The sequence below is a fragment of the Sylvia atricapilla genome, chromosome 28 (assembly GCF_009819655.1).
Source record: "Sylvia atricapilla isolate bSylAtr1 chromosome 28, bSylAtr1.pri, whole genome shotgun sequence".
Taxonomy (NCBI): Eukaryota; Metazoa; Chordata; class Aves; order Passeriformes; family Sylviidae; genus Sylvia; species Sylvia atricapilla.
In genome coordinates, this window is record NC_089167.1 from 272,383 (window position 1) to 285,552 (window position 13,170).

General features: G+C 64.8%; 3 protein-coding genes across 5 annotated transcripts; 2 read left to right on the forward strand and 1 right to left on the reverse strand.

Annotated features, from left to right (window-relative positions):
* Positions 1-470: 470 nt before the first annotated feature.
* On the reverse strand, positions 471-6,962 carry GGCX (gamma-glutamyl carboxylase). 2 transcript variants are annotated; one of them, XM_066337332.1, is made up of 15 exons: positions 6,923-6,962; positions 6,636-6,848; positions 5,760-5,918; positions 5,376-5,541; positions 4,718-4,796; positions 4,541-4,647; positions 3,882-4,045; positions 3,380-3,639; positions 2,989-3,120; positions 2,436-2,587; positions 1,972-2,141; positions 1,552-1,682; positions 1,337-1,484; positions 734-923; positions 471-658 (listed from the first exon to the last, which is right to left on the reverse strand). In XM_066337332.1, the coding sequence occupies exons 1-15, from the start codon at positions 6,936-6,938 to the stop codon at positions 505-507; spliced, it is 2,241 nt and encodes a 746-aa protein (XP_066193429.1). In that variant the 5' UTR covers positions 6,939-6,962; the 3' UTR covers positions 471-504. The 2 variants fall into 2 exon arrangements, with proteins under 2 accessions (XP_066193429.1, XP_066193430.1); XM_066337333.1 differs by lacking the exons at positions 5,376-5,541; positions 6,923-6,962 and having other exon boundaries at positions 6,636-6,864.
* A 687-nt stretch (positions 6,963-7,649) lies between these two features.
* On the forward strand, positions 7,650-9,622 carry VAMP8 (vesicle associated membrane protein 8). Of its 2 annotated transcripts, XM_066337066.1 has the most exons (4): positions 7,662-7,742; positions 8,195-8,222; positions 8,722-8,910; positions 9,411-9,622. In XM_066337066.1, exons 2-4 carry the CDS (start codon positions 8,211-8,213, stop codon positions 9,552-9,554), a joined length of 345 nt encoding a protein of 114 aa, XP_066193163.1. In that variant the 5' UTR covers positions 7,662-7,742; positions 8,195-8,210; the 3' UTR covers positions 9,555-9,622. The 2 variants fall into 2 exon arrangements, with proteins under 2 accessions (XP_066193164.1, XP_066193163.1); XM_066337067.1 differs by lacking the exon at positions 8,195-8,222 and having other exon boundaries at positions 7,650-7,742.
* Positions 9,623-10,375: 753 nt separating this feature from the next.
* On the forward strand, positions 10,376-13,170 carry LOC136372546 (vesicle-associated membrane protein 5-like). The gene is made up of 3 exons (XM_066337191.1): positions 10,376-10,533; positions 11,209-11,340; positions 11,843-13,170. Exons 1-3 carry the CDS (start codon positions 10,531-10,533, stop codon positions 12,101-12,103), a joined length of 396 nt encoding a protein of 131 aa, XP_066193288.1. The 5' UTR covers positions 10,376-10,530; the 3' UTR covers positions 12,104-13,170.

Consider the following 13,170-nt stretch of genomic DNA (forward strand, 5'->3'; position numbering starts at 1 on the left):
AAGGGTTTTGGAAACTGAGGCACTGGGACATGGAGAAATTTGGGTACAAGGGAAAGTGGGGTATAGGGAAGTAGACAGGGAAGAAAGTGGGTGGGGGAACAGGTCCTGGGGAAACTAAGGCACAGGGTTCTGGGATGAGTGGAAATAGGGGTGGGAGAACTGGAGTACAGGGCAGGAATGAGTGTTGGGGCAGTAGGTATAGGGGAGGGGGGAAGTTGGGATTTGGGGAGATACTGAGGAACGAGGAAACAGATACAGGAAATCGGGGTACGGGGGAAAGTAGTGGGGTGTGAGGGGAAACGGGTACAGGGGAGACTGGGATGGATGAACCAGGAAAGGAATGTGGCTGGGGAGCTGGGAGATGGGAAGGAAAGTGGGATGGAGGGAAACGAGTGGGTGGGGAACACACAGGGTGGGGGGACCATTCACCGGGAGAAGCTGGGGCACGGGGAAACGGAAGCACAGGAGGATTTCTGGCTTAAAAACGGCATTTATTTGGGGTGTTCAGAGCTCGGGGCCCCTCTGGGCCCCCGCACTGGTCTCAGGCCAAGCCTCCTCCTCGCCGCGCCAGTTGGCAAAAGTCACCTCCTGTGCCAGGCGCTCTGGGGACGGGCGGCCCAGCGCCAGGTTCCGCAGAGCAATCAGCGTCATCAGGGCACTGCGGGAACAACGGTGGGCAACCGGGGCACGGGGCCACCGGGGGACAAGGGGACAAAGGGCCTTTGGGACTGACCTGCGGCGGAAGAGGAAGAACTTCCTGCGGAGGAAGCGCTGGAGGCGATGGGCCAGGCTGGATTCACGCTCCCGCCGCTGCTCCCGCTGCTCCCGCCGCAGGAACAGCGACACCACCGGGTCCAGCGGGACCCCCGCGGGCGGGGGCTCCCCCAGGATGGGACGCAGCTCAGGGGGCAGTGGGGACTGCTCTGGAGGGGTGAAGGTGATGGGGGTTTGGGGGTCCCCATGACCCCCCCCAGTCTGGTGCTGGGAACTGGGGATGTTGCCATAATCTCCCCACAGGAGTGACAGGGACTAGGTGTCTGTCATCCTTCCATCCTATTGCTCATCAGAGAATAAAGTGACTGGAAATTGGGTCTCCTGCTGTTCCCCACCCAGTGACAGCGATTGGGGTGTTCCATGATCATCTCAGCTCACCGGGGGCTGAGGTGATTGAGCTTTTGGGGTCACCCAGTGCTACCCAGGGGTTGAGGTAATGGGGATTTTGGGGTCCCAGGAAGCAAGGTGTCAGGGATTCTGAACTTCCCAGGTGTGAGGTGTCAGGGGTTCTGAGGTCTCCAGGGATGAGGTGCTTGGCATTTGGGGGTCTCTCTGCCCTCACCAGTGCCGTTGCGCACGCGCTCCCGCAGCTCCTGCAGCCGTGTCAGGTTCTGCTCCAGCTCCAGGGCCGTGGTGTTCACGTACAAGTACATGTAACACGAGGGCTCCGGGGACACCGTGTGCACCTTGTGGTACTGCCCCGCTGGCAGCTGGGGGAACAGGAGTGTCAGCACCCCCAGTTACCCCATAGCCCCCCAGGGTCCCTCCAAGCCTCACCTGCATCCCCTCACCCTCCTGCAGTGAGTGGTTCTGCTGCTGCTCCACCAACTCCACCAGCACCTTCCCCCGCAGCACCCGCAGGCTCGTGTTCCCTAGGTCTTCGCTCACAAAGTTCTCCAGGTGCAGGCCTGGAACACAGCTGGCTCTGTACCCCGACCCCAAACCCCTGGGACCCCCCTGTGCCCTGTACCACATCCCTCCAAGTCCTCAGGCAACTCCCATGTCGTCTACTCCACCCCTCCCACTGACTGCAGGGATACTCCTGTTATCCAAAATAACCTCAACCTCAGGATTCCCCCATGCCCTATACCCAATCCCTGAACCTCTGGGATCCTTTGTTCCCTGTACCCACCACTGACCCCCCTCTGTGTCCTGTAACCCCTGTACCCCACGCCCCAGGACCCCCCTGGGCCCCACCGGGGAAGTCTGCGATGAACACGGCGTCCGTGTGTCTGTCCAGCTGCGCCTCCAGCTCCTGCAGCCGCTGGCGCCATGGAGAGAGATCCACAAGCAGTGGGAGCAGCCATGGCGTGGGGCTCCATGGGGACCACGGGGCACGGACCAGGTCCACCCGGGGGTCCACAAGTCTGAAGGGACAAGGTGTCAAGACCCTGCAGCACCCCAAATCCTGTGTGTGCCCCCAAACCCCTGCTGGAAGTGACGGTGCCCATAGCCTGGGCAGGACTCCACAGGGACCACAACAGGTTCACTTGTGGGTCCACCAGCCTGTGAGGACGAGCCACCGGCACCCCCATATGTCCCTGTGTTCCCCCAAACCTCAGCTGAAAGCACCAGCAGCAGCAGCACCCACAGCTGTGGGCCCACAGCTCCCACCCCAGACCCACCCCCAGGTCCCCCACGCCCCTGTCCCCCCATCCCACCTCTGCTGGAAGCGCTCGTTGATGGACACCCAGACGTCGAAGTAGATCTGGGGCTGGGTGATGTTGTAGCGTGGCAGGAGCTGGCTCAGGCAGTCCGAGTACTGCTTGAGCATGTCTGCGTGGTCCCGCCAGCGCCGGCTCTGCGTAAACGCCTGCGGGGAGCCAGGGCAAGGCGTGGGACAGGGGAAATGAGGGAGGGGGGCCACGATGAGGGATGGGGGAAAATGAGAAATAGGGAAAAATGGCACACGGGGCGTGTTCCGTGAGTGGGAGGTGATGGGGAGACATGGGAAGAAATGGAGGCACAGGGGGAAAATGAGGAATGAAGGAAACTGAGGCCCATGGGGGAAGTCCTTGTATTTAGGAGTGATGGAGGGGGGGTCACCGGGGGAAACTGAGGCATGGCAAGAGAATGAGGGACTGGGGAAACTGAGGCGCAGGGGGGTGTTGGCCCAAAACACTCAATTTATCTAAACTGATCAGAGCCCCCCAATCCTTCTGCATCCCTGGGCCCAGCTCACCCCAGCCTCAGGTGCCCCCAGAGCTCACTCACCCCTGGTTTCAGGTACCCCACCTCCCCGGTGAGCCCGTCCCTGTAGGTGATTTTGACGTGCTGGTGGAAGCGGGAGTGGACCATCATGTCCCAGGAGTAGCCATAAAGCCCGTTGGTCCAGTTGTTGTAGCCCTGGGGAGACATGGGGAGGTCACAGACACCACAGGGGTGTCCCCACCCCAGGGGACAAAGGGGGGCCAGGGACCCCCATACCGACCACCAGCTTCCTTTTACCACCCTAAATGCCTCTCCCCCCCTTAACTGTCCCCTACGTGCCCCCAAATGCCCTCCACATCCCTCAATCCCCTCCCTGTGTCTCCCAAATTCCTTCTTACTCAGACCACCCCCTGGTCCCCAAACCATCGCCCCAATCCCTCCCCCTTATGCCCACCTGGGTGATGAAGTGGGAGTAGGGCAGGAAGAGCTGCTCCAGCACGTAGAGGACTGTGAAGGCTGCAGCCAAGTGCTGGCGAGGCCGAATGCCCCCCTGTGCCCCCTGGCCCCCGTAGTGGCAGTCGGGGCTGCGCTGGGGGGGCTTTGTGCTGGGGAGCCACTCCTGCAGCCAGCTGGGGCAGCGGGCCAGGAGCCTACGTGGCCACTCGGGGTGGCAGAAGAGCCCGTTGGTGGCCAGCATGGTGTAGGAGAACATGCCTGAGATGAGGACACTTAGGGACCCCCACTGCACCCCGGGGTGGGGGGTGCCCCTGTCTGGGATTGTGGGGGTCCCTGCACAGGGCCAGGATGTTTTAGGGTGTCTGGGCACCCCTGTTCAGGATTAGGGGAGTTTTGGGGGCCATGGAGCAGGGACCTTGCCCTAGTTGGGAGTCCCATGTCCAGACTGGAGATGCTCTGGGGTGCCCTGGGAATACTGGGGATGCCCTGTCCCCCCTCACCAATGCTGAAGAGCTGGGAATTCATGCAGTGGAAGTAGGTGACGAAGACAAGGGCCAGGGTCCGTGTGGCATCGAAGAAGAGCAAGAAGCCAGCAGAGAGGTCGAGCACCAGCCCCCCGCCATGCACCACCAGCCGGCTGGTCAGCTCCTCGGACAGCACCAGCCTGGCCAGGGAGCTTTCCTTGGCATCAGCCTCACACTGCCCCCTCCTCAGCCCCATCCCATCATCTCCCTCACCTTCCTCATCCTCAACCCAAACCCAGCCCTCTGTACCCTTCCTCATCCCAACCCCCTTTTAACCCCAGCCCATCAGCCGCCCTACCTTCCTCATCATCCCCCTTCCCCATCAAACCTCCTTAATCTTATCCTCCAACCCTATAACCTTCCTCATCCCATCAAAATCCCATCCCTGCCCTGCATTCATCCTCATCCCCTCCCCTATCATCCCCCTCACCCTCCTCACTGTGCCCATTCCTGTCACCCCATCACCCCCTCCTCATCCTCACCTTGGACCCCTCAATTCCACTGCATCCTCATCAACCCCCTTCACCCCTCCTCATCCTCACCCCAAACCACCCCTCACCGCTCTCATCCCATCCCCACCACTCCACTGCCCCCTCCTCACCCTCATCCCCCCCTCAGCCCTTCCCCTGCCTGACCTGAAGGGTGCAAAGAGCCAGTGCCGGGCGAGGGTCCCCATGGAGAACCCCCCGACCCAGTCAGCGTCCAGTTTCTTCAGCCCCGCGATGAAGTACACAATGAACACCTGGGGGGACAGGGTCAGAGGGTGCAGGGGTCCTGGGGGTCCTGGGGGGTCCTGGGGCAGGGACACCCACCTGGGCACGCAGCAGGGCATAGTTCCACAGCGGGACGTGGGCGTTCCGCTTCCGGGGCCGAAAGAGCCCGTCCACGGACCTGCAGGGACATGGAGGGACAAGGCCACTGTCACCCCACTGCCAGAGCCACGGGGACATGTGTCACTGCCTGATGGGGACGCAACGGGGACAAAGGGCCAGGGGTGACACCAGGACCTGTGCCAGCTGCTAGGGACACTATGGCCTATGCCACCCCAGGGGGCCCCCCATGCCACAAAGGACCCCAAAATCTGTGCCACCCACAGGTGACCCAGTGCCACGGGATCCTCAGCACCTGTACCACCCCCTAGAGACACCAGAGCCACAGGGGATGACAGTACTTGTGCCACTTGTCCCTACTCCACAGGGACCCGATGTCATGGGGGTCCTGAGGATCTGTTCCACCCCCTGAGAACCCAGTGCCATGGGGACCTGGGCCACCCCACTGGGACCCTGGCACCACAAGGGACCCCAAAACCTCTGCCACCCCCTGGGGACCCCAGCTTCCATGTCACCACCCTGCTGCTCCTGCTGCCTTGCAGAGCTCCAGAGCCTGGGATCCCCAGAGCCACCCATGTCCCCTTGTGTCCCCACAGGCTCCCTGTGCTTTGGGGACCCCTGCAGCCCCCCAGGTGCCCACCCATAGCGGTCGGCACCCAGCAGTGCCAGCTGGAAGCCCAGCAGCCCATAGAGGTAGGAGTGGTTGTTCCAGGAGGTTTTGTCCAGCAGCAGCAGGTACCAGTATGGGCACAGGAAGGCGATGCAGCTCAGCCGGTAGCAGCACCCCAGCATGATGCCCAATGCTCCTGTGGGCACAGGACCCCTGGTTTATCCCCTGTCCCCTCCTGGTGCCTGTCCCCAGCCTTCCTTCATCTCCCCTTTCAGTCCCTGTGTCCATTCCAGTGCCCATTCCCACCCCAGTGCCAGTTCCCACCATTATTCCTGCCCACATCCCACCCCTGTTCCTGCCCCAGTGCCATCCCTCGCCTGTCCCATTCCTCCCTGGCCCCAGCCCTGTCCGTACCCAGGAACATGATGGTGTAGAGCAGGTACATCCAGTCCAGGGGCAGGGGCTGCAGGAAGGGCAGCAGTGGGAAGCGACACACCTCCAGCCCATCCAGGTACCGCTGGTCCAGGTGCCCCAGGCCCCGTTCCTGTGGCACGTCCAGGGCCATCAGCAGTCCTGCAGGAGGGGCCCCAGGCACGGTCAGTGGCCGTGTTCTCCCCATCCGGCCGCAGGGAGCCCCGGGTGTCCGGGCGGGCACTAACCCCTCCACCCACCCAGGCCATTGCCCAACCTTTACCCCGCTGCTGACGTGTCACAGCTGGACACTGCCAGCACCCCTCGGATCTGGGAGATCCCCCGGACCTCAGCCTCTCTCCCCAAGGCCCTGAAGCCCCTCCAAAGTCCCGGTGCCCCCGGAACCTCTGGATTCCTTGAGCCGCCACAGGCCCAGCCTCCCTGTCCCCCCAGAGTCCCCAAGGAGCTCTCCCAAAGCTCCCCCATGCCTCCCAGAGCCCCTCCAGCCACGCCAGAACCCCCGACCCCCGCAGCCGCTGCAGCGCCCACTGCCCGTTCCCCCGTTTCCCCTCCTGAAGCCCCTGTAGCCCCACGAGCCCACGGTCTCCTTGTCCCCCGCCGGAGTCCTCCCGGACCCGCCCAGCCCGCGGGTTCCCCGTACCCCGAGAGCCCCTCCAGAGCCCTCCCCGCTCTCCCCCAGTCCCCGCTCCTTCTGTCCCCGCGGTATGTCCCCGTGCCCGGTCTCCCTGTCCGGGTGTCCCCGAGCCCTGTGGTCCCCGTGCCCCTCAGAGCCCCTCGGTCCCCCAGGCCCCGGTCTCCCTGTCCCCTGGACGCAGCTCCCGGTCCCCCCGGAACCCCCCGCGCCCCGTCCCCGCTGACCGAAGGCTGCGCGGAAAGCTCCGAGGGCAGCGGGGTCCTGCGGCCGGTGCAGCAGCCGGACGAAGCGGTGCCATCGCGTCAGGTCCCGCAGCTCGAATCCCAGCAGCCGCCGCGCCAGCCCGGGGCCGGCCCCGGAGGACTTGGGGGACCCGGAGGGGTCCGGGGGAGACCCCGCCGCCTGCCCCCGCTCCGGCCGCCTCCGACGCGCCGGACCTGTCGGGGGTCACAGCTCAGGGGTCACCGGGTCCCCGCGGGTCCCGCGGCCCCCAGCCCGAAAAGCTCATTACCCGCCGCTGCCGCCATCGCCCCGGCGCGGCCCCGCCCCGCGCTGGCCCCGCCCCGCGCTGGCCCCGCCCCCGCGCTGGCCCCGCCCCGCGCTGGCCCCGCCCCGCGCTGGCCCCGCCCCGCGCTGGCCCCGCGCTGGCCCCGCCCCGCGCTGGCCCCGCCCCGCGCTGGCCCCGCCCCGCGCTGGCCCCGCCCCGCGCTGGCCCCGCCCCGCGCTGGCCCCGCCCCGCGCTGGCCCCGCCCCGCGCTGGCCCCGCCCCGCGCTGGCCCCGCCCCGCCGGCCCCGCCCCTCTGGCCCCGCCCCGCCCCGCTGGCCCCGCCCCCCCCCCCGCTGGCCCCGCCCCGCCCCGCTGGCCCCGCCCCGCCCCGCTGGCCCCGCCCCGCCCCGCTGGCCCCGCCCCGCCCCGCTGGCCCCGCCGCACGTGACGGCCACGGCAGCCAATCAGCTGCGATGGGGCGGGGCGACCGGACCGCACCCCGTCAAACCCCGCCCCTTCTCCCATCAGACCCCGCCCCCGCGACCCCCGGCCCGCGACCCCCGGCCCCTTCCAGGACTCCCCCGCCCCCCGTGCCCGAACCCCCCCGACCCGAACCACCGGCACCTCCCCTCTCCACGACCCCCGACCCCCCGTGACCCCCGACCCCACCGTGCCCCCGGCCCGCCCCCGGCCCCGGCAGCCCCCGCCCTGACCCCGCAGCGGCCCCGGCCCGCCCCCGGCCCGGCCCCCGCCCGGTGTGCCGCCGCTCCCGGAAGCCCCGGGCAGGCGGGGCGGGTCCGGGGCCGTCGCGGGAGCGGAGCCGAGCGGGGCCGGACGGACCATGGTGGGGTCGGGGCACCGAGGGGCACGGCGGGCACCGGGGGGGGCTGCGGGGGTCGCTGTCGGGGCGCCGGGATGTGCAGGGGCTCCGGGGGTGTCCGGGGGGAAGCAGCCCAGGTGTTCCTGGGTGTCCCTGGAGTGCCGAGGGGGTGTCCCTAGGGGGTGCGGGGTGCCCGCAGGATGCTGAGGGAGTCCCTTTGGGGGGCTCCAGAGCACGTGTGGGGGTCTGGGGTGCCCGCAGGGTGCTTGAGGAAGTGCCCGGCTTGCCAGGGGGTGCCCGTAGGGTGCTTACGGGGTTCCTCTGGGTATCCGGGGTGTGTAGGGGGGCTGGGTGCCAGGGGATGCCCGTGTGATGTGGAGAGGTGTCCGGGGGACCCACAGGGAGCCTGGGGAAGCGCCTGTTGGGTGGTTGGGGCGGACATGGGGCACCTGTGGGGTGCTTTGAGGTTCACACAGGGTGCCCAGAGTACATATGAGGTGCCAGGTGGCTTCACAGAGGGTGCTTGGGGTGCCGGTAAGGGGCTTAGGGGGTCTCTTGGGGGTCCACGCTGTGCCTGCAGGGTGCCTGGGGACATACCTGCCTGGGGAGCACATGGGGTACTCAGAGGGTGCCTATGGGGTGCTGGAGGCACTGGGGTGTGTGGGATGCCTGTAGGGGCTTGAGGGAGTGCCCAGGATGCCCATGGGGTGCTCAGCAGATGCTTGGAGTGGCCGTGGGGTGTCTGTGGGGGACTCGAGGCACTCATGGGGTATTTCAGAGTGTGTATGGGGTACCCAGGGAGTATATGGGATGTCTGAGGTATATATGGGATGTCATGAGGGTGCCTAGAGGGTGCTTGGAGAGGTGCCCCGTGTGCACATAGGGTGCTCGGGGTGGACATGGCACCCATGTGGGTACCGTGGGGGCACCGTGGAGTGTATTTGGGGTATGGGGAGTGCTCAGGGGGTGTTTATGGGGCGCCCACCTCTGCCCTGTGCTGCAGGCGGGGGTCCCGGACAGGATCCCGGCGAATGTCGCGACAGATGCCCCAGCGGGCGCCGACCGTGTGCAGGCGCTGCAGCGCGAGGTTCAGGGGGTCACCACCATCATGACACAGAACGTGGAGCGTATCCTGGCACGGGGTGAGAACCTGGAGCAGCTGCACAGTAAGAGCCAGGACCTGGAGGCCACGGTGAGGGGGGCACCAGGGGGGTGTGAGGGTGGGCACGGGGTACCCACATTGAGCACGGGGTCACCAGGGTGGGCACAAAGCTCCCTGAAGGTGACCTGAGGTGGTGCAGGGCTCCTGAGGTGGCACTGGGTCCCCTGTATGGGGGCTGGAGCCCAGGCCAAGGAACTTAAGATCCCCAAGAGAGAACAGGGATCCCCAAGGGATTGCAGGGTGCCCAGTGGGATGGAATGGGACCCTTGAGTGGCAGGGGGTGTCCCCAGAGTGGCAGCAGAGGGTCCCCAGGGTGGGCAGGATTGTGTCCAGGGTGACCTCAGGAGGTAAGGGCTGTCCTTTGCATGGGATTTGGGTTCTCCAGGGTGCCATGGGTGTCCCTGGACTGGCAGTGCAGTCTCTGGGGTGGCAGCTGAGTGTCCTGAGTGGTAGTGAGCAGTCCCCAGGGTGTGAGGGCTGGCCGTGGGGTGGCAGGGATGTCCTCGTGTCTCTGAACGCTGTCCCTACAGTCAGAGCACTTCCGCACAACGTCCCAGAAGATGGCCCGGCGCTACTGGTGGAAGAACATGAAGCTGCTCATCATCCTCGGCCTCGTGGGCATCATTGTCCTCATCCTCATCATCCTCCTGGCCACCGGCACCATCCCCACCTGAGAGCCACTGTCCCCACAGAGACACGGCCACCTCAGGGCCCAAATACAGATGGGGAGGAAGAACCAGAACCAGCGAGATTTGTGTGTGTGTGTGTGTGTGCTGGGGGGGACACACGGGGATATGATGGGGGACACAGATGGACATGGTGGGATGGGCATGGGGACGTGGAGCACACAGAGGGCACCGGAATATTCATGGGGACATGGGAGGACGTGGTGGGGGACAGCCCCCAGGGATGTGTGGGGACACTCAAGTGACAAGAGGGGTGACGAGAGGGACACGTGTGGAGACACAGGCATGAGGGGATGCGTGGGGGCAGGGTGCCGTGCCAGGGCGCCGGAGGTTGTGCCAGGCACCGAGGGACAAAGGACACTGTGATGGCACTGCCACCCTTGGAGGCTAGGTGAGGGGGGAGAAGGGGGAGTGGACAGGGACAGGGACATGGGGGTCCTGGTGTGGCCTCATATCTGCAGGGACTTGAGGACACCGACACATGTGGAGCTGTGGGGCCCCTTTTCTTGGGGGCAGAGCAGACCCAAGACACACGTTTGGGGGTCCTGGGGCCATGGGAGGCCCGGGGGGCTGTAGGGACAGGGGGCTGTAGGGACAGGGGGCTGTAGGGACAGGGGGCTGTAGGGACAGGGGGCTCTTGGGGACATGGGGGGCCCGGGGGGCTGTAGGGACAGGGGGCTCTCGGGGACTTGGGGGGTCCAGGGGGCTGTAGGGACAGGGGGCTGTAGGGACAGGGGGCTCTCGGGGACATTGGGGGGCCCTGCAGCTGGACAGGGTTGAGTGGGGGCCCCGGGGAGCCCCAGCCCGGGGCCATCGGCCGCTGTGTCCCGGGTGTGCGGACACCGGAGGGTGGGAGGACGGGCGGTCCTGGTCCCTCCCGTCGGGGGCGGCCGCTGGGGCCCGAGGCGGGACGGGTACAGGAACGGGCGCACCGGTAGCGACATCAACCCGCGGTACCGGGACCATGGTGAGTCCCGGGGCCGCCGCTGCCGCCGCTTTTGCTTTCGCTTTCCGAGGGGGCAGACCGGGCTCGCAGGCACGGGAGCGGCCGGGCTCGGGATCCCCCGGTCCCGGTCCGCGGCCCCGGGCTCTCCGTCCCGACCGGAGGGAGTGCTGGGGGTGGTGGCCCGCGCAGGACTTTCCGTGTCCCCTGTTGTGTTCCGGCCCCGCGTGTCGCGCGTGTCCCCCGCTGTGCCCCGCGGTCCCGGTGTCCCCGTGTGTGCTCTGACCCCTCAGCGCTCGTGTCCCTCCCCGGTCCTCGTCCTCAGGTCGCTCTGTACCCACGTCCCCACGGTTTCCTGTCCCCGTGTGCCCCCCCTCGCAGTGGCAATGTCCCTGCGGTGCCCTTGTCCCCGTGGTCAGGCTTTGTCCCCAGGTAGTTTCCTCACGGTCCCCTGTGTCTCCGTAGTCCCCAGGATCCTCATGTCCCCTGGTCCCCACATGACCCGTCGCCGTGGTTCTTGTATCCCCACGTTCCCCCAGTGCCCCTTCCTCGGGATGCCCATGTCCTCGGTGTCCCTGCCTGTCCCCTTGGTCCTGATACCCCCACGTCTCTTTGTCCCCACGGTCTGTCTCCCTTCGCCCACAGCCCCCGTGTTCCCAGAGCACCGCGTGTCCCCACACTGTCCCCCCGTGTCCCCAGGCAGGGCTGGCGCGGTGCCAGCGCGAGGCCGAGGAGGTGGTGGAGCTGATGCGACAGAACGTGGCGCGGGCGCTGGAGCGGGAGGGGCACCTGGAGCAGCTGCAGAGCCGTGCCCAGGACCTGCGGAAAGCGGTGGGACCGCGGGGACAGGCCGGGACACACGGCGCTGGGGGAGTGGCACTACAGGGGACACCTGGAGCAGCGGCAGAGCCGGGCCTGGGGGACACACGGGGCTGGGCTGTGGCACTATAGGGACACCTGTAGCTGGCCAGGACCTTCGACAAGTGGGGGACAGCAGGGACACATGGAGCGGGAGGAGGGGGAGTGGGGCTTTATGGGGACATGTAAATCTGGGGACACTGTAGAGCCATAAAGCCCCAGGGAGGACCTGTCACAGGCACATATAGCCTGGGGGGGACAGTGTAAGGACATGCAGCCCTGTGAGATACATACAGAGCCCTGACGGGACCCTGTGGGGACAGGAATACAACGGGGCTGGGGGACACTGTGGGGACATACAGCTTGGGGAGCAGCGACTCCAGGGCCATAGAAGGGTTGGGGGGTTCCTAGAGGTCCCCCCAGCCCCTCTGTAGCCCTTGAGGGGCTGTGCCCTATCCCCTCCGTGTTCCCACAGAGTGAAGCCTTCACCCGCACCACACACACGGTGACACGGCGCCAGCACAGGAGACAGCGGCGGTGGCACCTGGTGGCCCTCGGCCTCGGCCTCTTCCTCCTCTTTATCCTGGGTTTGGCACTGGCGCTGGCCCTGGCACGGTCATCCCCTGGAACTGTCACCAGCACTGTCCCCACCCCACAGGGGGGGACCAAGCACACCCCCAGAACTGCAGAGACCCCACGAGACAGCAACGGGGGGATGCCTGAGGGGACCCCATGATAAATACACACCAGGACTTGGTTGGGGAGACTCTACAACAACAATAAGGAATCAGTGCAAAGATATTCAAGGAGATCCTACAATTAATAAACTGCAAGATCTGCTTTGAAGAAACCCTACAATAAAAACCCATTCAAGGGGTGAGACCCATTCAAGGGTAACACTGCCATAAGCACCAGGAGCTCTTTAGGGACACCCAACAATCACAAACCAGGAGGATGAACTCCAGGGAGACCCTATAATAAATAAATAAATACCAGGACCTGTTTGGGGGTGACCCTACAATAACTAAGGCTCCAGAATCTGATTTGAAGATACTCCACAACAATAAACCAGCAGGATGAACTCCTGAGAAGACCCTACAATTAATGAACACCAGGATATGTTCAGCACCCCACAGCAAACAAGCCTGTAGGACCTACGTCAGGGAAACCCTACAATAAATAAACATCAGGATCTGTTTTGGGGACACCCTACAATAAATAAATACCAAGAGCACTATGGGAAGACCCTACAAAAACAGAGCAGAGAGACTGGGGGAGATCCTAGAATCCCAAATGAACGAGATGATTTCCAGGAAAATCTTACAATAACAAATGTGCCAGACCCTCCAGGGAGACCCTACAATTAGTAAACAGAATCTACTTCAGGGAGACCCTATCATAACAAGGGACCAGGATGATCTCTGGGAAGACCCTACAATAACAAACATGCTGGACCTCCTCTGGGGAGACCCTGTAAGAAATAAACACCTTGACTTTTGTTTGGAGAGACCCTACAGAAACCAAACCAGCAGGACCTGCTCCAGGGAGACTCTATGAAAACACCCTGGACCCTCTCTGGGAAGACCCTACAATAAATAAACACCAGAATCTGCTTGGGGTAGACCCTACAATAACAACCCCTCAATGTCTTGCTGCTGGGAGACCCTACAAAAACAGAGCAGTGGAGTGATCTTCAGGGTGACCCTACAATAACAAAAGACCCTGATTCAGGGACCCACACAATAAGCCCCTGGGGAGACCCTACAACAAATACTCATAGGACCCACCCTGGGCACACCTGGC

What these genes read in the sequence shown, in the direction of transcription:
- VAMP8 (XM_066337066.1), top strand. An exon ending in GCCAGGACCTGGAGGCCACG is followed by an intron (nt 8,911 to 9,410) that starts GTGAGGGGGGCA and finishes CTGTCCCTACAG; the next exon opens with TCAGAGCACTTCCGCACAAC.
- GGCX (XM_066337332.1), bottom strand. An exon ending in ACTCCCACTTCATCACCCAG is followed by an intron (nt 3,121 to 3,379) that starts GTGGGCATAAGG and finishes ATGTCTCCCCAG; the next exon opens with GGCTACAACAACTGGACCAA. An exon ending in AGGAGGGTGAGGGGATGCAG is followed by an intron (nt 1,485 to 1,551) that starts GTGAGGCTTGGA and finishes CTGTTCCCCCAG; the next exon opens with CTGCCAGCGGGGCAGTACCA.
- LOC136372546 (XM_066337191.1), top strand. An exon ending in CCCAGGACCTGCGGAAAGCG is followed by an intron (nt 11,341 to 11,842) that starts GTGGGACCGCGG and finishes GTGTTCCCACAG; the next exon opens with AGTGAAGCCTTCACCCGCAC.